Raw genomic sequence first — 27,993 nt, forward strand, 5'->3', positions numbered from 1 at the left:
CTTCAGGATCGGAGTTATTGTCATCAAGCCCTGGTAGTGTGATGGGTCACCCTGGCGCCCTTTGTAGTGTAGCACTGGGGGAGACTGCGGAAGAGGTGCGAGACCAACCTGCCTCCTGCTTCCTAAGCGTTTGTGGTTAAGGATGCATCGCTAATTTGAAATTTCCCCGCTAATTAGCACTTCTGACTTCCCGCCTCGCTCCCTCCCTAGTCTCTGCTGGGGGCTGTCCGCCGGACTCGCCCTCTGCGCCTGCGCGGGGCCGGCCGGTCACGTGCGGCGAGCCAGCCTATGGGGAGGCGCCTTACAGCGCGGGGACCGGGGAAAGGAAGTGCCTGGCGGCCTCCGTCGCGGCCGCTGGTCCCTTCGCCCTCCTCCGCCGCCCGGTATGCGTTGAGTTGCTTCCCCGCCTGCCTGCGGCGCGCCCGCCGCCCCTCCGAGGTGAGCGGGGAAGCGCGGTGGGGGTCTCCGCGGAGGAGCAGGGGGGACGACACGGGCCTAGGCGCATGTCACCATGGCAACCCCGGCCCCCCGCCCCCCCGCCTCTAGGCCGCGCCGGTGCTCCCGCTTAGTGCCAGCAGATTAGACTATTCCTTGGCTTTGGGAGGTATGCGGGAGGTCCCGCAGGTATGCTTAGGGCTGTTCCTTCTCTCAGCACGTTCTGAGTTGTGTTCGGGGTCTCAGCCGGCAGCGCGGGGGGATCTGTAGTGTTGACTAGTGTGTCCCCCTGTACTCGGTACTGGTGAGGCTGCACCTCGAATTCTGTGCTCAGTTTTGGGCTCCTCAGTGCAAGGAGGACATTGAGGTGCGGGAGCATGTCCGGAGAAGGGCCATGAAGCTGGTGAAGTGTCTGGAGAACAAGTCTGATGAGGAGTGGCTGAGGGAGCCTGGGGCTGTTTAGCCTGGAGGAGGCTGAGAGGAAACTTCATTGCTCTCTACAACTACCTGAAAGGCGGTTGTAGTGAGATGGGCGTTGGTCTCTTCTCCCAAGTAACAAGTGATAGGGCAAGAGGAAATGGCCTCAGACTGCATCAGGGGAGGTTTAGATTGGATACTAGGAAAAATGTCTTTACTGAAAGAATGGTCAGGCATTGGAACAGGCTGCCCAGACAGGTGGTGGAGTCGCCATGCCTGGAAGCATTCAAAAAAACGTGTAGACACGGCACTTCGGGACACGGTTCAGGAGACGTGGTGGTGTTGGGTTGATGGTTGGACATGATGATCCTAGAGGTCTTTTCCAACCTTAGTGATTCTATGATTCCATTTCCTCTTCCTCTGTATGCAGAATTTCCCTTGGAAGGGCCAGGAATATGGCACACGTAGCTAGATTCAGCTCTTTCCCTTGCACAGGAGCTACTCTGGCTCTGCCGACTGCTCTGTGTCTCTTGACAGCCTGGCTCACAGCTCACAAACCTTCCTGGATGGCTCAAACCTAATGCATGCTATGGCAGCTTAGCTTTTATGTGCTTTGTCTGACAGAAGTGTTGTATCCATTTGAACCAGCCTGTAGAGCTTTAGCAAAGAGAAAGCAATCACTCATCTTCCTCTTTAAGCGGGATGACAGATGAATGCTTTTTGTAGGGTGTATCTTGAGGTTTTTAATTGCAGCTGATCAAACTGAGCCTTACACATTGTCCCAAAGACATGGCGGCACAGTGCTTCCTGCCGGGCGCAGTGGCAGTTGGCTTTGCCAGAAGTGTTCCAACTGCCATGCCCAATTCCTCAGGCTGTGCAGTGGTGTGTTATATGTACACTATCTCTACGGTGACAATAGCATCTCTGTTTTGGAGACTGCCAAACGTGCATGCTGAAAGTGCTGCTGCTTTCCATGTCCTGTCAGAGTGACTAGGGCTGATATCCTCGGCACTGCAATTGCTGTGTCCAGCCATGAACTAAAACGTGTGTCTTAGACATTTGCTCTTGATTATAGGCACCAAATGAATGTAATCTTCTGTAGTAAGCTGTTTAAATGTTTCATTATGTTTACTCTGTTGAGTTTGGACTTTGTTAGCCTGCTCTGTATCTGTTGTAGTTTATTCTCTTTGTTATGCTGCCACACCTCCCAGTATTGGCTAGTCCATGGTGAGCTTCTCTGAACCTTGGCCATTTATTGTACCTTTTCTGTCTGCTCTTGAGAACCACGTGAACGTGGCTGAGTGTCTGACCTTTTATTGACAGATATATAAAGGCGTTAAATATCTGTAACATAAGGAGGACCATGCTAGCTCAGGCCAAAGGCTTTCTAGATATGTTTTTCCCTCTCTGTTTGTTCTGGTAATTCCCAGTATTCTATTCTGACTGCTGCTGAGCAGCAAACTAACATTCTCAGGGAACTCGCTGTGAGGGTGTGGGTTTTTTTCCCCTTGTAGTGGTTAACACAAAATGGAAACGTTTGCCTTTCTCCAACCTGCATTCCTTTTTTTTATCTACCAACTTATGGACTTTGTCTGCCATTTCATTAGTCTTTTGGCATCGTGAGAGCTTTCTGCAACTGAACAGCTTTAGATCTTACTGTCCTGGAAATCTGTGCCCTATCCCAAAGGATCATCGAAGTCTGTTGTGGATCTATTAGTCTCTTCTTCTATCTAGTTTTTATGAATCTGCTGAATGGATTGTAGCTGGAATCTCTTCTCACTATGGATTCATCCTAGATTTGCTTCCTGGTTTTTTTAATCTGCCATAGACTCACCTTAGTCCATCTTAGTTTCCTCAAAAGCCTTTACAAGGGACACTTATGCTAGCTTTTTGGGAGTGCTACTGCATGGTATTTTTTTTAAATAAATCAACTGACTGTATGAATAGACTCCAGCAGATTTCCCAGAAGTGAGGTTCTTTAACCAAAAAAAAAAAAAAGGCAAGCTGGTGGCTCTGTCCCAACGTTTTACCAGAGAGTGTGAACTCTTCATTTACACGACAAGGTTGGAGCAGCCTCCCTCCCCCCCACACCCCATCAGAAGCAGTGATGCTGGGTACTGCCTGGTACTAGGCTTTTAAAGTCGATGGTTTTAATCTTGTAGGTTAAAAAAGATGCTGTTATGTGTTGTAAACTCATGCTTTAATTAGTCTTTCTATGCCTGGTAGCAAATAAAGAAACATACAGTGCGTAAGCGTTGTTGTAATATGTCGTTTTGGTCTTTGAAGTAGCTGCTGCTATTTCTCTCAGCTGGTTGCTTGATGTATTTAAAGCAAGTTGACTTAACATGTCTGAGTAATTGGTAAGTGCCTGTCCTGGGAATGCCCGCTTAAAACATGTGGCATTCTTAATTTTCAGTTCCTTTCCTAAAACAGAGTGGTATCATCATGTCTTTTGGTACCTGGGCTGGCCTCAGATGTCACAAAATGCCATGGGAACTGCCAGTGAAATTCAGAAAAATGATCTTTTTGTAGTTGGGAGCTCAAAGAGCCTTTAACGTAGTATGTGCTTTTATTTTTGTTAATGAAGTCTGGTACTTCTTTCATGTCTGTTGTTCTTTCTTTCCCTGTAAGGATGATCTTTATTTGCCTGTGGAGGTGTTTATGAATATAGGTATTGGGCCAGAATAGTTTGGTAAGCTGGTCAATGAGTCAGTGCTGGTATTTTAGCCCATCACTTGATGTGAACTGGTCCTCCCACCCAAGAAGCCATCCTTTCTCTTCCTGGCTATTTCCCAGCTCTCTGCCCCCCCACCCTGGCCACTCCCAGCATGATTTGTGGACTGAGCAGGAGCAGGTGAGACTGTGGTTGCAAAGGCTGACTCTCGATGACAGCACTGGTGTAAATACCTGAGGGATTACAGCTACCAACCTGGGGACTTCCCTGTGAGTGGTTTGCAGAGTTGATTCAGAAGTCCTCGTGGCTCTGCCTTCCTGTTCATCACAGGCTGCTGAGCTGGCGGCAGTCTTTGGTAAGGGACAGGAGTTCCCTTCCATGACTTGGTGCCAGAAGCTGCTGTTAGTGCTTTGTTCCTCTGATGTTAAGATGCTTTTAAAGAAACAATTGGGCTAAGCTATTCAGTGTAGCAGTAGAGAAAGTTCTGTCTTAGCTGAGCACCTCTTTTACAAACCTGAAAGTTAAACACTGTCTAAAATTGTTACTTGAGTGGTATTGCTCCTGTCTTCCTGTTCTTTTTTTAACCAGTTATACCGTGTCTGATGGCTTCAATACAGGGTGTTGCAAAAAGGCTGTTTCATGTCTCACACTACATCCCCCATCCACACTTTCCTCCTCACCAAAAGGTAGGAATGGGAGCTGCACAGTTTTGCAACATTGGCTTTTAATTAAAGTTTTTTTTTATTTCTCCTTTTCAAGTTATTACTGTGGATGTAAGAGCAGACATCTGCGCCAGAATCCATTTTAAACGTTACTAGCTTGAAGCAGAGCAGTGGGTTTTTTGAGTCAAACCTGGGTATCTAATGCTGGAAAACACTATTGAGAAAGAAAAGGAGCTGTGTTGGATTAAATTTTAAATTTGGGATCTTGGAGAGAAGTAAGTTTGGGGTGCTTGCCTGCCAACGAGGGAAGGAATGGGTCTTTCAAGCTGTGGTGGGTTTTTTTGTTTTGTTTTTAAAGTACCTTGTTTGCAGTAGCCTCTGAAAAGTTGCTTGTTAGCATCTCCTGTAATGATGTAGGCAGAGGGACTGGGGTTTATCGACAGCCATGTGTTGCTGCTCAGTAATGAGGACAGCATCTAGGAAATGGAGGCAGGCTTGAATTCCCCTCTCCTAGTCTTTGTACTATACTACGCTGAATTTCTGGCTGGTTTTTTTAGTCACTACATACGTTTTCTGTGTAGCTGTTTATTCTAATTCAGAAATGGTGCGGGTCTGCATGTATGATGGGTTGTTTAGGGTTTGGGGTTTTTGTTTTGTTTTGTTCTTTTTTCTGGAGGAGCAGCTGCCTATTGGAAACTTGTGTGTTTGGCATTTGGAAGGTATTAGATCTCTCTTCTAGTGAGCTGCTTGTAAATGTGCCTCTATTGTGACCCTTCAGTTTTAGCTCCCCGCAGTGCTACTGTCACAAAGCAGATTTTCTCTTCTGCGCCTTAACAAGAAAAGATTTAACAGCAAAACCCTCTTAGAGATTTGTGTGTGCCATTCCCTGGAGGAATTGCTGTATCTGGGGCAGCAGGAAGCCATGCCTTTTGCAGTATGCTTTAGAGACACTTTTATTTGGGTACCAGCTCCTGTGAAATCTACGGCTTCAGTAACTTATCTAGAGCTGTAGGGTAAAAGAACAGCCCAGAAAGCGACTTGTGTGCAAAACATTAACATTGCTGCTGCTGGAAGGCTGAGAAGTCAAACTTCAAGTGTGCAGAGGATCAGGGATACAAGTATAAAAGGATTTCACTAACAGTAAGTGTTTTCATTTCAAATAAGTAACTGCTGCTTGCTGTTCAGGTGGAACTACATCTTGCCCTCTCATTTCCTAATATCCTTTTGGGGTCTCTTTCAAATCCTGATCCTTCATGGCAGGAGGCCAAAGTATTAATTCCTGTGATTCTGTGGTTTTGGTTTTCAGGCTTTTAGTCCTGTGGTGTGCCCACCTCAGTCTGGGCGTAACAGAAAATGAAGTGCAGAGCTGGGGACAAGGTGCAAGTGCATTTCTCAGGATGATGTTTTCAGAATTTCAGAGCTGAGGAAGAATTGGCTGAGTGGCGTGGGGTGAGTCTTTGGGAAGAGGGCTGAGCGCCGGGATGGGTTTTCCCAGTTGTGTGCGACAGTTCTGCCTTCCTGGCTCTCCGGGTACAATGTGCTCTGGCCAGGCTCTTGTAGCTGTTCCACACGAGGAGGATTTAATATAAAATTTAGTTGTTTGGTATATTTGGTGTTACATGGGATTTTGATATAGCAGGGTGATAAAGCAACACACTGAAGTCGCAGCACAAACATAATACAGCAATTGCAGCGTACAGCTGAATCCAAATGCAAACGTGATGCCTGTTACTGGTCTCTATATGCTCACCAACACGGTGCGGGTGCTTGGCGCCCCCCAGTCACTGGGAAGGAATATGCAGACTGAATACAGCTCAGGCCCTTTGCTTTCTTCAAAGTTTACTTTATTAATTGTCTAGTTTTACTTTGGGCTCAGCCATATATATGCTCCCCCTGTGCTGGTCTGGCTAGCTCAGGAAGACGTTATTCTTTGTTAATTGTCTCGGCACCTGACGATTCACTGGTGCAGCTGTCTTATCTAAACCCAAGGTTACCCTCCAGTCTGCGTGGTGTTGAGATAAATTGAGCTTTCTTTACAATACATTCTTCCCCGAGCTCACTGGTTTTTGCCCTCTTCCACTGTGTTGAGCACACTGCCCTGGATGGAATTACTGGAGAAGAAAGTCCAGGCACTGACAAACTCCTCTCTCCAGAGTGGTGTCCCTGAGAGAAGCTTATTAGTGCTTGGGGTGTGCTTTGGAGGCAAATGGTATCCACATGGCAGAGCTGGACTATTGGTGTATCTTCAGGGTGCAGCAGCCTAGGAGATTGTGCAGGGGGAGGTGGCTGAGGAGGGCAGTTTTCTGTACAGAAGGAAGCTGCTACTGAAGGAGTTTAAATGATGAGGAGCTCAAATGCTTGAGCTTGTGGATGTCCCTGAGTGACATAGGGTCCATGAGGGTCTTCTAAGCTCAGTACTTGTGGTTCTGGTAGAAGTTATAGAAAAGCATTAATGCCTGGATCAAAAGGCATTATGGACTATTGTGAAATGATGCAATTTAGCATCAGAGCTCGTTTCCAGCTGTATTATTACATTATTTTCAGACCAAGGCACAAAATCAGTCATTTTGTCCTAGATTTCCCATTAAGTGTCTCACTTGCTCCAAACACCTGCTTCTGCTATGATAGGGAATTAAGTGATGGCAGTTTTGGGAACCACTTCTATGGGATGTGATGAATCATACAGGAATGGAGGTGAAACAATTGCCATTCTGCTTGTGACTGTAAACTCCAAGCTCTGACAGTTTGCATAGCGTAACAGAAAAGAGGATGACCACATCTTTTGGGCTTTATTTATTGCTTGTCCTAAAGGAATCAAGTGGACAAACAAATCAAGTGGAGGTATGCTTGTATTGAATGCATAGCAGAGGTAGTTGTATTGGTGTAGGCAGCACATTTAACACCCCAGCTTTCCAGTTGCGCTTCTGGGTGCAAAGGAACTAGTCTGAGCCCAGGCAGGGTGAAGAGATTTGCTCGTCACTGGTGTTATGTGGGACTGAGCAACCTGATCTAAATTGGGTTAAATCATGTGACCTCCAAAGGGTCCTTCCAACCTATTTTCTTTTTTATTATTATTCGATTACCAGACTTAGAGTAGTACCTAGGTGGTATCAAGCCAGATATTTAAATATCTTTAAAAATTTGGCTTCTATTGCTTTGATAAGTTGCTTTAAGTCCTAGAAGCACCTCACTGACGTTCTTAGTAATGAATCCATGATGCTTTCAAATCCAGTTCCAATTTTATTGTATTAAATAAAAGGAGCTTGGTAACAGGGTGACTGTGTGGAACATTTCCTGAGAGTCCAGTAACCTAAAAATGCAGCAAGCTCATAATGAAATGCAGAAAGGAAATTTTTACTGCTTTGTTGGAATTAGACCTTTGGCTGGTTCAGATTGAATAGTTTGATGTAAATCAAATCCCCAGTGCCAGATGGCGCAAGGTAGAGGGACTTACAGCAGTGAAAACTCCTGCTGGCACTCTTGAAGCGATACTCGCCAGATAATAGCAGAGTTTGTGTCTGTTTTGAGTACAGTGATGCTCAGTCACAGCTAACGGCACCTGTCCTGCATTTTGAGTACCTCTTAAAATTCCGTCTGAGCTTTGTTTGGTCTTACTTATTTACAAGTGAGAGAAGATGCCAGGTGTCATTAAAATTTTTTTTCCTGGAAAACTTGTCTTGCTGGGATTTGAGGACTCTCCACACAGAAGTTGCAAACAAGGATTTGGTGGCGACACTGGAGCAGCACCTCTAGTGTGGCTACCAGGCATAAGGAAATCCAGCTCTGGCCCACTGTGCATGCATTCAAATATTCCGGGGAGTATCTGCTAGTCTGTGTTTATGCCAAGCAGATGATCTGCTCATGTGAAGTAAAATACAGCTACTGTGCATATATCCATTGCTGAAGTGCTGGGTAGAGACATGCAGCAATAGGCAGAGGGATGTGACCTGACAACCAGAGGAAGGGCCAATTCATGAGCTGCTTTTGCAGAGTAGACTTGTTTAGCATCGCTATAGTTCCTCAGGGCTGGCCCATGCATGATATGTACTTGGGATTTATGTGGAGGAACTTAATCTTTTCCTTCTGTGGAATGACAGCAGATAATCCTTCTTAATAATCTAGCAGGAGTGTGCTTGAAGAAAGTGCTTTGAATTCCAGAAGGTGAAAATCTTCAGCCCAAGTAAATAAGGGTCTGCACCATTTGATGACAGAGGTGCCTGTGATACAGGGGTGGCTGGCCGTGTGTCTTTCAGGACAGTACTTCCTGAGTCATAGGATTGCTTCATAAAAATACCCTGCCTCCCAGTACTTATTTTTCTTTATTCTTTCCTGCAAGTTTGCTTCTTTCTGGTCAGGGTTAATTGATTTCAGTTAGCATTTAAATTGAAAAGTAAAAGGTTTTGATGGACTTCAGCCCAGCTTTGTTTCTGCAAGTAAAGAGGATTCCTTCTGGTTGTTCTTTTTGTCAGTGATAAATTTGAAGCCAATACACCACTTGTTGGAAGTTATATATGTATATGATACTAGTTAGTATCTGTTTAGCTTTAGTCTTAGATTACCTTGCTTTTATTCTGCCAGGAAATTCAGTGGTATTTGTTGCTAGATGATAAAATTTTTATTTGGGATTTTCATGAACCTATCTGGATGGAAGTTGTAGTCCAAATAAAAATTCATTAAAATGGCATCTTTGCTTAAATCCAACTCCTTTTCACAGGATGCACAAGGCAAAAACATTGTTAAAACATGTCTAATAGTGCTAAACAAGGGAAATCTTAACTTGTTTTAATTACTTAGCCAAGCTTCTGTAGGTATGGAAGTGCTCAAGGGATTTTCAAATGCATTTAAGCAGTTTCCTGCCAAATTTTAGTAAGCATCAGGCTTTATCTTGCATGTGAACACCCAGCTGGATTAAGAGTACTGATTCTGTGTGGCTACCTCAGTTTCTCTAGAAATACCTTGTTATGTAGATTTTTTTTTTTAAATACAAGAGCTCTAATAGGGAAAGAGAACTTCCTGTTCTTGAGGAAAGCCTGTGTTGAGGTTACTTAGTTGTGAAGCATCTGGTTCAAATAAAGGAACTGCCCCTGTACCCGTAGCTAACCTAAACTCAAAACAAGACCTACCCTTGCACGGTAGGACCTGGAAGTACTGGTCATAGAACTATGTCAGTGCCCATATTCAGCTCATTGAGCGGAGTGAACGTGGGTAATTCATGGAGTCCCAGCCAGTTCTTGGATTGATGCTGGAAGCTAAAGGCTCCTCTGTCTTTTAGATGGCATGATGTAATACTGTTCTTAAGCTTATTAAAGCTAGAGTTTATTGATGCCAAAGTTTTTATGAAATTATTTTTAAATGGTAAGTGTAGGCCTTAAAATGTGCTTTAATTTAAAATTTTACCTTAAGTTGGCTTATTTAGTAATGTACTTACTATTTTACCTTATCGCTCTCTGAACACAATCCCTGGAGGTGTTAAAAAGAATGTGTAGATACTGCACTTTGGGACATGGTTTAGGAGGCATGGTGGTGTTGGTGATCCTAGAGGTCTTTTCCAGCATTAGTGATTCTATGATTTTGATTTTTTTCATCCAACTTCCATTACTGATAAATATTTGTAATGAATATTTGACAGGTTCCTCTGTAGCTACCCTATACACATAAGGCCAAAACGTTTTGCTAGATTTGTTTCAGTAGAGCAAGGCAGAAGACTAGTAGAAATACTCAAAACCTTTACCTTTCCTCTAGTTTTTTTGAAATTAATTTGTTGCCTGTTAATATCTGCAGTTTTTAGGTAGGAAAGGGAATTAAATGCTCAGTTTCTAGTTCTACTCACTGCTAACTTCGGTTTTTTGGAAGGGGTTGTCCTCAGAACTTTTTCAAATGTTTAACTGCATGATCCCTTCATAAGCATAAAACGTTGGCTCATTTTGTAATTGTCATAAGTGAGTGTTTCCCATTTTGACAAAAGGGTGAGGTTGCTGTGCCCCGCTGGGTGGAGACGCAGCAGATGATGTTAACCATGCCGCTTCCCAGACCGCCGCCATCATGTGAGCAAAGACTGACCTGAGAAAAAGATATTAAATAAGGTAACTTCACTGTGGATTTAAAAAATGGCTGTGGACCTCCTTCAGTCAACTGCATGTGGCTGGAGCCTGTGTTTTGCTTCACAGCAACCACCACTTGGTCTCAAAGGTCAGAAGTTGGTGCTGTCGTTGCAGTGGTGAGTGGGACTATGCTACTTCTAAACCCCTAAAGGCCCTTCTAACTTCCATTGAGTCCTAGGGTTGTATTTAACACTGATACTGTGGTTTTTTTTTTAATAATTTCTTTATGCTTCCAAACATCTTTTGTCCTCTAAAACCAAGTTGATTCTAAAAGCAGTACCCTCGTCACTGTGCTTGCTGAGGCTTTTGTTCAGGACTCTGGCCCTGCTAATTGTAGCGTGCCACAGGCTGTGCAGAGGGCCAGAATCTGGGTCTTGGGTGTTTGCCCACGTATCTGTGAAGAGCCAGAGGCTGTCCACTGGGTATGAAGAGGATTAACTTGCCTGGGATTTCTTCTCCCTTGGTCATGGCAGCCAATGACCGCAGCTCCTGTGGCAGCAGCAACACCTGGCCAGGGAAGAAGGTGCCCAGGTCTGCTCTCCTGCAACCTTGTGGCAGGACACAGTGCCAAGTGGGTGTCCTAAATTTTCTGTAAACATGCAAGAACATCAGATTGGGTCATATAATGCAAAGTGGATGGAGAGAGTCCCTGCAAACACAACTGCTATGGGGAGATGGCTGTCTGAATTTGAGGGGAGGGGAATTGCCCTGTTCAACAAAACAGTCATGGATTGTTTGGTTTTTTTCAAGGCTGGCTTCAGCTACAGGATAATGCAAAATGCTTGCCTAGCTCTTTGAGAATATAGTGTTAAATAAACATGAACTAATCCTCACAAGAATGTGTCCTGTGCTTGCTCTGCCTCTTCTGCAGCGGCTGCTGGCTAAGTCAGCTCCTAGGCCTCTGCCTTTTCTATTCATTAGCAAAATAGGGCTCTGTCATGGTTGTTTCATTTATCTCTGATTTAATAATGCTGAGAGTATTGACTCAGAAGAGGTGTTGCCTTACAGGAGCATCAAAACTTCTCAAGAATAATAAAATGTATGAGCAAGAGCACCGCTGTTGCAAACCTGAGTGCCACTTAATGCCCACTAATGAAACGATATAGTGGGCCTTTGCCATGGCCAAAGCCGCTCTGCCCGTATGTGCCTGCTCGTTCCTCCCTCCTCTTCCCCCACCCCAGGAAGCCTGTCTTATGCTACCCAAGCTTTTGCCAAGCAGTTCTGGCCTACAAACAATTGCTTTGCCCTCACTTTGTCATCTTGTGGTGAGTCACTGCTCTGAAATGGCTCAGCAAAGGGTCCAGCAAGGGTGGGAGGAGTGTCTGGGTGGGACTGGTGTCCACACTGCTGTGCGTCAGCTACCTCAACCAGTGGCAGCATGGATCGGATCAGATACCGCAAGTGAACATGCCCTTCCTTCAGGGTCCCATGGGGTTAAAAGGCCACCAGGGAGAGCGTGCTCACTGCTGTGACAGGGTACAGAGTCAAAGTCTAGCCTCAGAAGGCTTGAGCCAGTTCTAGGAGTGTGAAACTAGTTTTAAAAGCAGCAAGGAGGACTGGCTTTGTGAGTTTCCTAGGTGCTTAAGTTGTTTTGAAACAAGCATCTGGACTGATTGTGAAAGCTGTAGGCTGCTCGGTAAATATGCAACCACAGTCCTAGAACAGACTGTGAAATAGCTGTGATTCTTTTTAAAGACTTTTTTGGAGAAGAACAAGCAATCCATATCAATATACGGATGCCCTTCTCAGGGAAATATGTAGGACCAGTCACTGGGAGGAAAGCTGTGTCTGGAAAGGATCTCTTGCTTGAAGAAACCCACCCCATTTCATCTTTCTCAAGAGCTGTAGGAGAACTTCCTTGAACTTCTGCTCTGTTAAAGCATTTTAACATTCTGCCTGCATGGGAGAAGGATTAGCAAAGATTTTTCTGGGCTATAGTGGACCTTAATTGTATCCTTTGTCCTGCTGATATATTGGCTGTTTAATGTGTTCAGGTTGCATACAAACCAGTGGTAGTGTTCCTTCTTCCTCCCTAGGAGGTCCAGGCCAATGCAGCGTAGGGGCTTTATGCTACTGTCTGGGAGGATGGAGGGGTGGGAGCTCACACTGCCCTAGCCCGTGCAAAGCAGTTGTACAATGTGCATTGCAGGGAGACTGCCAAAGTCAAGAGTGAGCTTTGTTCTCATTAGCAGTGCTAATTACCTCTCTTTCAGCGCTGATGTTGAGTTCCAAGGACCCCTGCCTCTGGGGACTTACTGCTCTCTATTATCTTGCTGTGCTAGCTGGGAGACGCTCTCTACCAGTTCATCCAGGGGAATTGCAGGAGCAAGCTAGCTTATGTACCTTAAAAGAGAAATTTGGGGGTGGAATGTAGATTTTATGGCTTAGCCTGTTTTTTTTTTCTTAGGGGTGCAGTGGAAGGAGGTGTTTCCAAATTCTTAGGAGAGCAATGGGCACACAGTTGTGTGCTGTCAAAACATGCCAAACTGGGGTCATTGCTGTGCCCTACTCCTTTTGTGCATCTTTGCCAGTTAGAGTGTTACAGAGGTGATGCAACTTTTGTTTTGAAACTGCTCAAATGGCCTATGTAGTCCAGTGGGGAGCGTGTTTAAATCTGTTCCATCTTGAGCCTCTGAGCTTCAAAGCGAGAGCCCTGGAGAGCCAAGCATCCCTTTCAACAGGAGGGCATACAAAAGCGCTGTTGTGTGCAGCTTTTCCCCTATAACTTGGCATTTTGAAACCAAGATTTGAGACTCTTAAAATTGGGAAAAGAAAGTAAAACAAAAAACAAACAACTTTTTAAATTAAGGGTGGTGGGTTTTTCTTTTCTGGTCTGGTTCTTTGACCTGGAACTTGGAGAGCTGGACTGAGAGACACAAAGCTGTGGATGGAGAACTGCAGGTGGCCCATGAAAGGGAACCAATGCCTGTAGCTGCCCTGTTTCTGCCTGCCTTGCTTGCTCTGTGTGCAGTGTCTTGTGTGGGGCTTTGTCCTGCCTAAAGCCTGTTCTCGAGATCTGTTCTTCATTCATGCGTCTGTGCTGCAGATACTTTTACAATCACTTTAGTTACCGCTTGCTTCTTTTCCTCTGGTACCTTGTTAAAAAAGGCTGAAGACATTGAGTAAGTGTCCTGGATGTGGTTAGCAGGTTTGTGGTAGTGCTATGGTGAAGAAGACAAAAAAAAAGGTGTCCTGGGGTTTCTGTATTTGAATGCTTTCTGCTAGGCTGGAAAGCCAGCCCTCATGGAGTTGTAGCATGTAGGAATGAGGCGAAATGAAACTAGATCTCATTTCACCAGCATAAATTAAACAAAATTAACGTTTTATAGAATTTGAGTCCTCTGCGTATGTACTAACTGGAGATTATGGGATTGACAGGAGACCTAACTTTGGCCTCTTCAAAACCTGCTTGGAGGAATCCCATGGATTAGGGCTCTAGAAGGTAGGGGGGTCCAAGAGACCTGGACAATATTCAAGTACCATTTCCTCCATGATCAAGATTGGTGCACCCCTATGAGGAAGAAGTCAAGCAACGGAGCCAGGAGACTCACGTGGCTGAGCAAAGAGCTTCTAGAAAAATTCAGGTGGAAGGAGACTTACAGTATGTGGAAGAAGGGACTGGCTACTTGGGAGGAATGTAGGAACATTGTCAGGGTATGCAGGGATGCACCAAGGAAGGCCAAGGCCCACTTGGAATTAAATCTGGCAAGGGATGTCAAGGATAACAAGAAGGGCTTCTTCAAATACATCAGTAGTAAAAGAAAAACTGGAGAAACTGTGGGCCTACTGCTGAATGAGGTGGGTGCCCTGGTGATGCAGGATGCAGAGACGGCAGAGTTACTGAAAGCCTTCTTTGCTTCAGTCTTTACTGCTAAGGCTGGCCCTCAGGCATCTCAGCCCTCAGAAGTGAGAGAGAGAATCTGGAGAAAGGAAGACTTCCCCTTGGTTGAGGACGATTGGGTTAGAGATCATTTAGGCAAACTGCATCCTTGCAAATCCACAGGCCACACAAGTGCTGAGGGAGCTGCAGATGCTGTTGCTAAGCCACAATCCATCATCTTTGAAAGGTCATGGAGGACAGGAGAGGAGGGTAGCCAACATCACTCCAGTCTTCAAAAAGGGCAAGAAGGAGGACCTAGGAAAATATAGGCCAGTCAGCCTCGCCTCTATCCCCAGAAAGGTGATGGAACAGTTCATCCTGGAGGTCATCTCCAGGCATGTAGAGGAGAAGAAGGTTATCAGAAACAGTCAATATGGATTCACCAAGGGGAGATCATGCTTGACCAACCTGATAGCCTTCTGTGATTGCGTGACTGGCTGGGTAGATGAAGGGGGAACAGTGGATGATGTTTACCTCAACTTCAGCAAGGCTTTTGACACCGTCTCCCATAGCCTCCTCACAGACAAGCTAAGGAAGTGTGGGTTAGAGTGGACAGTGAGGTGGGATTGAGAACCATCTGAATGGCAGAGCTCAGAGGGTCATGATCAACAGCGCCGAGTCTGGTTGGAGGCCTGTAACTAGCGGTGTTCCCCAGGCGTCTGTGCTGGGTCCAGTCCTGGTCAACATATTCATCAATGACCTGGACGAAGGGACAGAGTGTAACCTCAGCAAGTTCGCTGACGATACCAAGCTGGGAGGAGCGGCTGATACACCAGAAGGCTGTGCTGCCATCCAGTGAGTCCTGGACAGGCTGGAGAGCTGGGCCAAGGGGAACCTGATGATATTCAACAAGAGTAAGTGCAAGGTCCTGCACCTGGAGAAGAACAACCTTATGTACCAGTACAGGCTGGAGGTTGACCTGCTGGAAATCAGCTCTGTTGAGAAGAACCTGGGAATGCTGGTGGACAACAAGCTGACCATGAGCCAGCAATGTGCCTGTGTGGCCAAGAAGGCCAACGTTATCTGGGGGTGTGGCCAGCTGGTCAAGTGAAGTTACCTTCCCCCTCTACTCTGCCCTAGTGAGGCCACATCTGGAGTACTGTGTCCAGTTCTGGGCTTCCCAGTTCAAGAAAGATAGCTCTCAGCTGGACTCTCTCCAGCAGTTTCCTATGAAGATGATCAGGGGACTGGAGCACCTCTCTTGTGCGGAAAGGCTGAGAGACCGGGGTTTGTTCAGCCTGGAGAAGAGAAGACTTGAGGGGTGATCATATCAATGCTTATAAATAGCCACAGGATGGGTGTCAGGAGGATGGGGCCAGACTTTTTTCAGCAGTGCCCAATGACAGGACAAGGGACAATGGGCACAAGCTGGAACACAGGGAGTTCCACCTGAACATGAGGAAGAACTTCTTTACTGTGGGGGTGACAGAGCAGTGGAACAGGCTGCCAAGAGAGGTTGTGGAGTCTCCTTCTTTGGAAATATTCAAAACCTGTCTGGATGCAGTCCTGTGCACCCTGCTGTAGGCATGCCTGCTGAAGCAGGGGGGTTGGATGAGGTGATCTCCAGAGGGCCCCATTCTGTGATAAGTTTGCACTGGGCTTGTACTGGCATTTGAAGTTGTGCTGCCCTGGCTTCAGTGCTACCAGCATTTGGCCAAGCAGATTAACATTTCCAATGGCAGTCAGGTATCACAACAGGGAGCTGCAATCTACTTATATCTCCTCTCTGCTCCCAAGGAGGAGTGCCAGTGAGGCAAATGCTGTATCCAGGGAATAAGCACATGCTCATTACTGGATCACTGGGGAGAAAGAATGGAAGGACTTGAGCACTTGTCATCATTTGCCAACTGGCGTGAGGTGCACCTTGCTGGCTTTATGTTCACTATACTTTGTGGTGCAAGAAGGGGTTGAGAGCAGTCCTGCAGGGAAGGACTTGGGGCTACTGGTAGATGAAAAGCTGGACATAAGCTGGCAATGTGTGCTCACAGCCCAGAAAGCCAGCCATGTCCTGGGCTGCTTCAAACGAAGTGTGGCCAGCAGGTCAAAGGAGGTGATTCTGCTCCCTCTACTCCGCCCCTTGCAGTACTGTGTTGAGCTCTGGGGTCCTCAGCACAGGACAGACACAGACCTGTTGGAGTAGGTCCAGAGGAGGCCACAAAAATGATCAGAGGGTGGAACACCTCTGCTGTGAGGGTAGGTTGAGAGAGTTGGTGTGCAGCCTGGAGAAGAGAAGGCTTTGGGGAGGCCTTACTGTGGCCTTTCAGTAATTAAAGGGGGACTGTAGGAAAGATGGGGATGGGCTTTTTAGTAGGGCCTGTAGCAATAGGACAAGGGGGATGGTTTTAAACTAAAAGAGGGTAGAGTCAGACTAGATATAAGCAAGAAATTTTTAAGATGAGGGTGGCGAAATACTGGCCCAGGTTGCCCAGAGAGGTGGTAGATGACCCATCCCTGGAAACATTCAAGGTCAATATGGACGGGGCTCTGAGCAACCTGATCTAGTTGAAGATGTCCCTGCTCACTGCAGGGAGGTTGGACTAGATGACTTTTGAAGGTCCCTTCCAACCCAAACCATTCTATGATTGTGTAAGAGGAATTTGTAAATGTTGTTCTAGCAGTGCTTCCTTTTTAAGCTGTTGAAGTGGTTGGTGCCACATGCTCCTTCACACGCAGCATCACTGGACCATGCTCGTAGGGAGTGGGGTGTGTACTGGTGGGGTAGGTCAGGCTGAGAAGTGAGCTGTGCTTTTCCTGCAGGCAGCAGGGCTTCGAGTTGCTTCTTGGGTTAATGTCACCATGTTTTACCTAATCCCTCTTGAAAACATTCTGCTAGGAAAAACAATTTTATTGATACTGAGAACGGCTGCCTTTGCACAGATGCCTGACTGAAGCTGAGAGTCAGAATCTGTGCTTCGTCATTCTTAATGTGCTTTCTTTTCTTGCAGGTGTGAATGACAGAGGAGGTGCCCCCGACTGCACTTACAGATGTAAACCTGCGTCTTCTCTGCCACGATGACATAGACACAGTGAAACAGCTCTGTGGTGACTGGTTCCCAATAGAGTACGTTACCGGTTTGGGGTGTGAGGTGGTGACAATCTAGAAACAGGTGGTGTGAACCTGCACTGGTCCAGTTTGGAGATGACACCAAAATCTCTGTGGCCACCTGGACTGTTGCTAAGATAGCAGCAGGTTCTTAATCTTTAATGCACTGTGGTCGTGTTCCTGTTCATGGCCCTTGCTGCCTGTTCTACAGGGTCCTAAAGTCATCAGAAAGTTCTTGTATGCAGATTTTGGCAGGAAAATTGGCTTTGGAATTAAGGGAGTGGATCAGCTTCATGGGAGAGACTGTGTATGAGATGTGGAAAGGAGCACACCTCCAGGAAAAAGGACAGCATCCCTGTGCTTGTGAAAGAGACCTGTGTTCTGGAGTGTATGCCAAGAAAGCACCCTCAGAGATGAACCAAACCGACATGGAGCAACTGTTCCTAAGGGAACGTTTCATTCTGAATGTCCATGGGGAGACTGAACAGTTCTTGCCTGTGTGCTTGGGATCACTGCTGCTTCCAAAGCTCTGGCTTAAAGCTGATCTTGGTCTGTCCCAGGCCAGTTCCCCAGTCTCCCTTTTGGTAAATGTTTGTGTTTGCACGAGCACAGGAATAAGGACCTTTTCTGGGGGACAGTGATAGCTTTCTGGTTTAAAGCATCCAGGGAAACTGGAGCTGTAGACTTCAAGGATTTTTTTCTTTCACTATGTTTACAAGGTTTATAGAGGATTTTAGCTGACTATAATTAAGATTGCATAAAATGTAACAAACCAGCATTCATAATATTTTGAATTTGTAGATTTCTTTTAAACACAAGGCACACTGAACTCTCACTTTGAAATAAATTAGTGTATGCTAGTTTCCCTTTAGTAGCTTCAGAAGGGGGAGGAGAGCTGTAGGCTGGTGATGTGAATTTTTTTTTTTTTTTTTTTTTTGGTACTAATATGCAGGGTGTTTTTCACATGTATATTAAACTAATGAGATCCTTCTGCTCTTAGATGAGGGCAGATGGATCTTGCATTTAAAAACAACTTGCTAAAGATAGAAGTGAAAGCTCTGGGCAATGAATGTAAAAATTAAAATGTGGTTGCCTTAGCAAGGCAGGAGGCCATTATGTGAGCAGCCTGCATTGCTGCTTAGATGCAGTTGAAAGAAACTGTGCTACCAAATGGGGTGCAGCAGCTGTTTGATGTTCATTGGTACCATACCACGGTTAAGACAGGAAAGGTGAATAACTTCCTAACCCAGATTTTTGTGGAATAAGCTACGTTAGTGGCATAGAAAGAGCTTTAGATTGACATATGGCTCATGACTTGTCTGTATGTCTTTGCAGAAGTCAGCCCTTTCAGTAGTACAGCTTCCCTCCCTTAGTCTTGTGTAAAATACACTGGCCTGGTTCCAGCACCGGCATTTAGAGATGTTGCTGCCCATTTCCAGTTGAGCAGCATCTTGGCACAAAGTTTGTTGTGGTGCTGCCTGTTCCTGTGGGCTTTGTGTCTCCAAACATTCCTGTTTTTTTCTTCCTTCCCAGGTACCCTGACTCATGGTACCGAGATATCACTTCCAACAAGAAGTTCTTTTCCCTCGCAGCCACATACAGAGGCTCCATCGTGGGAATGATAGTGGCAGAGATCAAGAGCAGAACAAAGGTGCATAAAGAGGTATGCTACCAAACTATGCTTCAGTATGAGATAGACCACCTCTTGCCATGGTTAACTGTGAAGGGTCCTGTTCAGGGTCTTTTTCCCCCTTCTATCCAAGCACTTCTAAGAGTGATCCTGCATTAATTTAAGAAACCAAGAACGTGCCCATTTACAGCTGATGGAGCATGGGTGGTGGGATGTATCTGAACTTGTGGGCTGCTGAGCAGCCTGGTACCACAAAGTCTGTTCTTGCTGGGGCTAAGCAGCTGTGGCCTGACGGGGAGCTTGCTGCCTAATGTGCTGTGCGGAGAGATCAGATCATGCAAGCATAATCCAGAAGTGACAGTGTAGCGGACTGTTTAACTGTCGCCTGGCTGTTTTCAGTGTTCCTGGTCATCGCTAGTGACTGAGGTATGCGCAGCTGTGGGAGAACAAACCTCTTCCTTTCTTACATAAGGGTTGAACTTCCTGGGTGACTCACACCTCTGACTTCCTGCAGAAATTCCTTCATTTACACAATTGCTGTCTTGAACACAAAGCAGAGGTAACCAATCTGCAGAAAGCTCAGGCTTCAGGGACAACAGAGCTTGGAGAAAAGGAGAGACAACACAGTACAGCAGAGAGGTGAAGGAGAGATGGTCACTGAAGACAGTATGGGAGAAGACCACTGGGTTAGTGTAGGGAGAACAGCATAGGCAAGTGGATTAAAAAAAAGCAGGGGCAATACAGAGAGTGCATCACTTCTAAAAGTTCATCAATGTTATGATTAAACAATAATCTTAGCATTTGTAGGAACTGAGAGCATTGAGTGGCATGGGTCTCTTCACTCGAGCTATCTGGCTTCACCTCAAAGCTAGTCAAAGTCAGAAACTGCATCTTCAGCAGCTCTAACAAAAGGCTCTTGTTCCAACCAAGCTGAAAGCCAGGGACTTGTTCAGACACCGCTCCAGGCGACTGAGCCTGTAGAACATTCTCCTTGTCCCCTATAGCAGTACAGAGACCTCTAGCTGACACAAAGCTCGGATGGAGCATGCTGGCAATAAAGTCAGTTCCTGGATTGATCTAGACACTGACGTGTAACTCCAGAATTGGCACTTTGAATCCTTCATGGTAAAGTGCAAATATATTCTGTTCCTAAGCCCACAAATAACGTGTATAGTAAGGAAACATCATGATTTGTGTTCTGCATCTGGGAAGATGATATGAAAGTAGGAATAACCCCCAAGGGACCATGCTTGATTTTCTTAACTCCCCCTTTCCAGAAGCTTCAGTTAAGACTGTGAAGAGAAGTTTCCTGCTATAGCCTTGTTTTCACATGTTCCAGTATGGGATTCTTGCCTTCTCCTGTGCTTCCCCAGGTATCCTACTAAATAACTTGTTATATTTCTACTCAGGATGGAGACATCTTAGCTTCCAATTTTCCTGTGGACACTCAAGTTGCTTACATCCTAAGTCTTGGAGTGGTGAAGGAGTTCAGAAAACATGGAATAGGTAAGATGCTGCTAAGTGACAACTCTGCTGCTGTCATTTGCTATATGTGGCTAGTGGGCAGGACTGAAGGAGCTGCACCATTTCACCACAATACCCTTTTGAGTCATGCTTGTTGGTGATTTGTACCAGTAATTGGGAAGGTGATGTACTCACATCCCCTTCTTGGTGTTAATGCAGGTTCACTGAGGTGTTTTTACTGGTGTAGGCAAAATACAATGTGCAAATGTTTCCAGAGAGCATGGGGCTTTGTCCATCTTGTTTCCAGGAGACGGCTGAGCACACCAAAAACTTGGACTCTTGCTGCTGAGACCGACTGGAGCGCTAGGACTTCACCCTGGAGCAGGGTTTGAAGCAATTTTCTTTCATGGGTATCAGAAGCAGAGGTCCCTGAGGCAGAAAATATAGCTGCTTTTAACCTTTCAAATTCAACAGATAGAAAAAGACAAATGGAACTGGAAAAAGAGTGTAACTCGGACCTGATTAAATCTGTCAAATACATGTAAAAGTCAGCTCTGAATGCCTGCTGCAACACGCAGCACTTCTGCAGCCATTTGAAAATCCTGCAGTCAGAAGGGCTTATCTCAGTTTTGAGCAGGATGTGTTTTGTCATCAAATAAGCGCCCTGGTGTAATTTCAAGCACGATCTATATCTCTGATCTGCAAAAGGAAATAGGCCAGGTTTGGCAGCATGACCCAGTGTGGTACATCTGGAGTCTCTTCAGCATATACAGGTATAAATTCTCTCCTTTGAGTCTTCCATTCTCCCCCAGTCATGTTTAGAAGGGTACAAACTGATAGGATACATAAAGAAATGACCAGAAGAGTCCTCATTGGGAGCACTGTATTTAAAACTTGCACAAAATGCTACTGGTGATAAATTTTCTGTACAAAGAAGAAAATAGTTCTGTGAACTTGTGGCTGTTTTGGGTTCCCTTTCAGTTTCCAGATCCTATCTGTGTTTCAGCTCCATCTTGCTGGAATTTCTCCTTTCAGTATCAGTGTTTCCTTTATCCATCACATCTAGACAGTATGTTGCTGTGCACTCTCAAAACCTTTGGACTTGTACCTATAGCAAAACAACCTAAAGAAGCTGCTGCCACCTGCTGCTGCTTTTTCTGAGACCTTTCTCTTGAGAGTTTTTTCTGCTTGTGTTTGAAGCTGAAGTCTTTTGTGCAGGAGGCTTTTCACCCCAGGCATACTATTAAGCACTAAAGCTCTGTTTTTTCTCTGGCAGACATCAAAAGGCTTTGGTTTCTAGTTCTCTGCTATAGTTAAACCAGAGGGCAGCTGGATTTCTGTGAGATAGAAGAGTGGAATATCTCATAACAAAATTAAATTGCTCTCCTGTGATGTCTCTTGGTGTCTTTTTGTGCTTGGCTGATATAAATTCCTACTAAGTGTCAAGTGACCATGAAGTGGTCTGGGGATAGTGAAACAGCAGCATAAATCTCATCTCTGTGTTTGTGTTAGCTAAGCTGTTTCTTTAGGCTGTTGGTACCATACCTGATGGAAGAAGTTCCTGTGCAGGCTCTGCTGGGTCCTTCATGCAGTATTGAGGTGGTTTGGATGAACCTCCGGGTCTCATCTCTTGGGTCTGGAGTATTCTCTGTGCCCTCCTCTGGATTCTCCTGCTGACTAGTGGCTGCAGAAAATCCAGGCTGAGTGTGAGACAATGCCTTGGCTCTCCTCCTAAGAAAGGATCTTAAAATCCTACCAGGTCTTAAATTTTGAGTTCAGCAGATGCAATGCAATAGCCTGCTTGTGAAGTCTTGTTTTGACTGCTGTTTTAAATGGCTTTAAAATGAATAAATGTGGTGGAACTGATACCATTCAAAATTACTCACTGACCTTCCCCAAAGCTGAGAGCTGCTTGGCTGGGGATGGCTATAACTGGCAGATTCCCATCTCTGGCTCATCTTTGTGGTTGCTGAATCAGAACTTTGTACCTTTATAAAATCTGTTTTGTGAAGCCATGCTCATAGGTGAGACGAGATTCATGTTAAAATCATGTAGCATGGTCCTGTGTCCTGGTTTCAGCTGGGATAGAGTTAGTTTTCTTCCTAGTAGCTGGTACAGTGCTGTGTGTTGGATTTAGTATGAGAATGATGTTGACAACACACTGATGTTTTAGTTGTTGTGAAGTTGTGCTTATGCTAGTCAAGGACTTTTTCAGATCCCCATGCTCTGCCGGTGCACAAGAAGCTGGGAGGGGGCACAGCCGGGACAGCTGACCCCAACTGGTCAAAGGGGTATTCCAGACCATATGATGTCATGCTCAGGATATAAACTGGGGGGACTTGACTGGGAGGTGGGGAGTGCTACTTGGGAACTGGCTGGGCATCGGTTGGCGTTTGGTGAGCAACTGCATTGTGCATCACTTATTTTGTATATTCTTCTACCATTATGCTTAGTAGTATTTTCCCTTCCTTTTCTGTCCTATTAAACTATCCTTAACCCATGAATTTTGCTTCCCCCCGCCCCAGATTCTCTCCCCCATCCCACTGGGGGTGGGGAGTGAGCCAACGGCTGTGTGGTGTGTAGCTGCCTGCCAAGTTAAACCACAACACGTTAAATTCATCAAGAGGGTCTGTGAGAACTGGGTGGGAGCTGGGGGTCTTCAAGTGTGTGCAACAATCACTGCTTAGATGCTGGGTGCGAGAGATCCCAGCTGGGACCTACAAACCCTTGTGCTGTCCCTGAAAAGGCAGCTGCACTGTGTGATTCTGCTGCTCTTCCCTTCAACAGGTTCACTCTTGCTTGAAAGTTTAAAAGACCATATATCAACGACTGCCCAAGATCACTGCAAAGCCATCTACCTGCACGTCCTCACCACTAACAACACAGCAATAAACTTCTATGAAAACAGAGACTTTAAACAGCACCACTATCTTCCCTATTATTATTCCATCAGAGGGGTCCTCAAAGATGGCTTTACCTATGTCCTGTACATCAACGGCGGACATCCACCCTGGACAATCTTATATCCTTTGCCTTCAGTCTGATTAGCAGTGGAACATGATAAGCAGACACCACACTATGTTTTATGTTAAAAATGGCAATCCAGTAAAGTGTGATCTGGAGACTGACGCCTGCTAAGATGTGAGTTTAATCTGAAGCCAGAAGGAAGACGATGTTAGAGGGATCTGATGGTGACCTGCTTGTGCCCAAGCTCCCCCAACTCCTCTGGGAGCAGTTCAGAGAGGCAGTGTAGTATGGTACATCACTGAATTCTAAGTTGGAGTGAGTTTGATGCCAGTGATAGTAAATGCTGATGTTAAGCCAGCTTGCTAGGTATGCTCTGGCTTGTGTGGTGCATGATCTGTCCAGCAGCATGGCTGGGAAGCCCTTGGTCTTGTTTCCTGTGGCCTAGGATCCCCTGTAACCCTGTCCTGGCCTGGATCTCAGCAGGCTGCTCTCAAACTGACTTTGGGAGTTTATTTCAGGTCGTTGGATCATGGAGAAGAAACCTGATCTTTCCTGGGTGTAGCTAGTCAGTCCAAACCTTTCCAGGCAGGTGGATAGAGTGCTATCTCTGCCGGAACTTGCTGTAGAGTGCAAATGGAAATAGCAGCTGCTAGAGAAGGTATTTCTCACACAAGTTGGAGGCAGTATTCCCAAAATGCCATCTTTTATGGTGTAAAACAGACCTGGTTTTGATAGAAGGGACCAGGCAATTAATACAAGGAGCAGATCTGTCTGCCTAACTGAGCAGAGCAGCTTCTGCTGTGTCATGGGGTCTCTTAGGTAGTGCTAGTCCACAGAGTATTCTGTTTCCTAAGTTACAGTTTAAATGCCGCTGTCCTTAACTGATGGCCACTGACTACCTACAGCATATTGGATCAACGCTAGCCAGTCTGAGCCCGTGTTCAATTCCCCAGAGGATATATCGACAAGCCCAGAGCCTCCTCTGCAGCCTTCTGCCCTGGTCTGGCATTTCTGCCAAGAGCGGCATTGAATATAGTCGAACAATGTGACTGGATCGGAAGATGTACAAAAAGCAAAGGTAGGTGTCTGGGGGGAAGCAGCCTTCTCTGCCTGAGGCCAGCAGCAACAGGGTGGTGATAGCCCATGGCTGCTGTCTCAGGGCAGCCAAGAGTGTGCTCGAGCGAGGGGTGCCGAAGCTGGAGCTCTGCTGCTGGGCAAGCTGCCATGTGCCTGGAGCATCATTGTGCTCTAGTCTCCAGCTGGTGGCCAAACTCCTATTGGTTTCAACTGAAGGGAATTTGAACTCCGATCATCTTTTCTTGAGCCCAGAGCCTGACAGCTGATGGAACCTGTCCCTGCTGTCTCTCTCCTTTCCCCAGCTCTGTGAGACCAGCTTGCAAGACCCAGAGTGACTAAGTCCTTGCTCTTTCCCCAGCTCAGTGTCCCAGCACAGTTACTGATGGCCCGTTTGCTGCCAGTTGCATTGCAGGTCTCTGACAACAAGGTCTTCAGGACAGTGGCTCCCCAGTATGCTTGAAGAGACCCATAACACCTGGTTTCCCTAAGGCAGCTGCCCTCTTTGTCTTTCCATAGGATTGTTCTTCCTTTCATCTTCTGAACCATCCAGCTCTGCACTGATTCCAGTGATGACGGCTCTTGGTCAGTGACCCAGCCCATGGACGGGACTCCTTGTTCCACAGGTTGACCAAGATTTGGCAGACTTCACACTTGATGGGCTGCAATCCCGACTTACCCCCATCGCCCGGAGCCTGCAAGCGCTGCCTGGGCAGGCCTGGCTGTTGTGCAAGGCATCTGGCTGTGCCATAGCTGAGGGCCCTTTGCATCACTGGTCTGTGTGCATGTTGAACTGTCCCCGCCACTTCCCTTGCCTCTGGTTTGCTCCTATCCATATATGTGATGTGGAGGGGTTTGGTTGTTGCTGCCATGGCTACTGAAAGCAGCGTGAATGAGGTTAACGACTCTGCACTGACCAACTGTGTAAATGAGCCATAAGCACCCTGGCAGGCCACTGCTGGCAGAATATACAGTCGTGCCCTTGTTGCCAGGGAAGGGGGAGCTGGGTGAGGGGAAGTGGGGAGCGAGGATCGTGTCTGGGTCCTGCCATGTTGTCTGCTGCTGCTGGTGCTTCCTTCAGGTAACTTCCAGGGCAGGTAACTGCCTCACATGAGAAACTACCCAGCTCCACCAGCCCTTTGGAGTGACTTAAAAAGAAGTATTTAATTCAGGATGTGTCAAGTAGAAGGCAGGGAATGAAACTGCTATTTCATAGTGAAATATATGTATTATGCTGTATAGATCTTTCTGCCTTTGTCCAAGTTGGAACGTAGCACAGGAGGGGAGCTGGGAGTGTAGAGCTGCTGCTGCAGCCAGAGCCCTGCAGGGTCTGGTCCAGGGCCCTTCTCCTCCCCCGCATGCACCCTCCCGTGGCACTGGGGCTGGACTCTTGCAGGATCTTTATGGATGAGCTCTGTGCGCAGATCATAACAGCTTTTTCTTGCGGAAGAAAAGCGCCCCCAGCTGCTCACTGGAGTGTCTTGGGCATCACCACAGGGTCATGCTGGTGGACAGTCTCCTTGCAGCTGTCCAGGAGCCCCCTGTCCTGGCTGCAGGACCCCTGGGGCTGTGTCTCAGCTCAGCAGAAGTTAACGTCCAGCCTGTGGAGAGGCCCTGGTGTGCCACGGCCAGGCCAGGTGCCCTTCCTGCACCTTGGAGCAAGGTTGGGAGAGCTCTTTGCTTTTAAGGTGGGAATCTACAGCTCACCCAGCCTGGGTGTCAGCAGTGCAGTATCCCGGAGCACTGCCTGTGTCCTAACACGAATCCCCCTTCCCTGGCCAAGGCTCTTCCCCTGCTCAGCACCACATTCCTTGTTGCCCGCTCATTCTGAGATGGCTACTTGATTAGAGGAGGTCTAAGCCACAGCTGGTGCATCGCCCATACGTGCAGGCAGTGCCAGCTCTCGCAGCGCTGTGTGGGTGAGACACAATACAGGGCAGGCTTAGCCTTAGAAGAGAAAGCAAGCATGTTAAGATCTTGCAGCCTGGATGATCAGACAGTCATTTCAATGTCTGTAAGTCCCAGAGGTGGGAGTTAATTAAAGGTGCAGAAGGATAGCTTGCTGGGTGTGGTACCATGCTGCTACCTGAGCAGGGTGGCTGGGACTAGCGTCCTTGCTGTGCCCTCAGCTGCCACGGGGCTGGCAGCGTGTGCTGCTCAGCTCACAGGGGGTTGCAGCACAGACAGCCCCGGTGAGCACAGCTTCCCCTGTGGCCCAGACTGCAGGAAGCAGCTTGATCCAGCCCCAGGGGGTGGCACAGGGTGTGCGTTGGAGCAGCAGGAGGCTGTTCTGCTGGGAGGGGCTGGTCCCTCTTCTGGGGCTCAAAGAGGTCTGGTGCAATGACTGACACAAGGAAAAAAGGTCTTGCCAGGAGGCTAGTCAAGCTGTTGGAGAGGCTTTCAAGCCCCCAGAAAACAGCCAGGGCTCACCTCAGTGTTGGCCTTGCTCTGAGGCTGCTGGAGCTGAGCACTCCAGAGGCTCCTTCCAGCCTATATGTCACTGGTTCCCCTTCAGTTTAGAAGCACAAGTGGCTCTGGGCAGTCAGCTATGCTGGGTGCAAAGTTGTGGCCGCTGCCTTTGAGTGCAGCAGGCTGAGTAAGACTCAAGGGATGCAGTTTTGTGGCAGATGATGTGCAACGGGGCTGGAAGCTGCAGGCTGAGCTGGGGCTGGTGCTTGCAGCTGTGGCCAAAGTGCCTCTCTTGGTGTTTTAGCTGGGCCATGGGGTGGAAGAGGTGCTCTGCCACCTGCAGCTGGGGCACTGAGGTAGCATGGTGGGGTCAAAGCCTACTGCCACCAAAGTGCCCCACTGCAGGGCTGCATGCTCCTGTCTCTGAGCTTGCAGAAGACATGGGCAGGGCTGTGTAGCCCACAGCTCAGCTGAACTGCTCATGGCACCACAGCCTATGCATGTGTGTGGGCTCCCTGTGTGTCCCCCTCCTGTGCTGTGGAATCAGCTGGGTCCTTTGGCTGGGCTCCAGCTGCTACCGCCTCACTGGGGTGCTCAGCAGCCTGGCATAGCCAGCTCACTGCTGAGTGGCTGTGCCTGTAGTACTGCCCATGGGGAGCAGATGTTGCCTTGGCTTTGCCAAGGCACTGGCAGGGAGGCTTTGGCCGTCCCCATTGATCCCCTTGCAGCCCAGCTGGCCCCTGCTGGCAGGGAAGGCAGCAGTAGGAACTGCTGCTGTCCCTCCTGGCTGCAGCGCTTTCCCAGAAGAGACCTGCAGCACCCCTCCAGCCTCATTTATGTTACTGCTTTTTTGTTTGGGTTTTTTCCTTTTGCTTAGCCACTTTTTACTTAAACACATCTATTGGCTTATATGAGTTTCTCTAGCCACTCAAGCCCATTTTTTCTCATGACTTGCTTTCTCTGGATGAGACTGCATCTCTCTCTCTCCCCTGACTGCCCAGGACTGAGGTCCCACCATCTATCCTGCCCATTACACAACCCACCTCCACAGCTGCTGCACTTGACTATGTCCTGCAGAGAGCTGTGAGTGGTCTGTGTGCCCCCCTACCAACCTGTCCTCTGAGGCATTGGCCACCTTGCAGCCTGTTATTTATTGAAGAGCATTGTGCTGCCACCATCAGCCTCTCTGAATGTCTTCAATTAAACCAAACCTCTTTTCTGAGTCGTTTGTCATTCT

The 27,993-nt window shown here is 47.0% G+C and overlaps 1 protein-coding gene across 1 annotated transcript; it reads left to right on the top strand.

The window, feature by feature from the left end:
* Positions 1-286: 286 nt before the first annotated feature.
* Positions 287-27,978, top strand: NAA60 (N-alpha-acetyltransferase 60, NatF catalytic subunit). The gene is made up of 7 exons (XM_064462060.1): positions 287-438; positions 17,115-17,230; positions 18,746-18,875; positions 20,252-20,348; positions 23,094-23,328; positions 24,166-24,351; positions 24,867-27,978. The coding sequence occupies exons 2-6, from the start codon at positions 17,121-17,123 to the stop codon at positions 24,320-24,322; spliced, it is 729 nt and encodes a 242-aa protein (XP_064318130.1). The 5' UTR covers positions 287-438; positions 17,115-17,120; the 3' UTR covers positions 24,323-24,351; positions 24,867-27,978.
* Positions 27,979-27,993: the final 15 nt, after the last annotated feature.

The sequence above is a fragment of the Phalacrocorax carbo genome, chromosome 10 (assembly GCF_963921805.1).
Source record: "Phalacrocorax carbo chromosome 10, bPhaCar2.1, whole genome shotgun sequence".
Classification (NCBI taxonomy): domain Eukaryota; kingdom Metazoa; phylum Chordata; class Aves; order Suliformes; family Phalacrocoracidae; genus Phalacrocorax; species Phalacrocorax carbo.

Bases quoted from the DNA above. Each gene is read 5' to 3' on its own strand.
- NAA60 (XM_064462060.1), top strand. From the start codon at position 17,121: ATGACAGAGGAGGTGCCCCCGACTGCACTTACAGATGTAAACCTGCGT. The intron at 17,231-18,745 runs GTACGTTACCGG...CTTCCTTCCCAG, and splicing joins GGTGACTGGTTCCCAATAGA to GTACCCTGACTCATGGTACC. The intron at 20,349-23,093 runs GTAAGATGCTGC...TCCCTTCAACAG, and splicing joins GTTCAGAAAACATGGAATAG to GTTCACTCTTGCTTGAAAGT.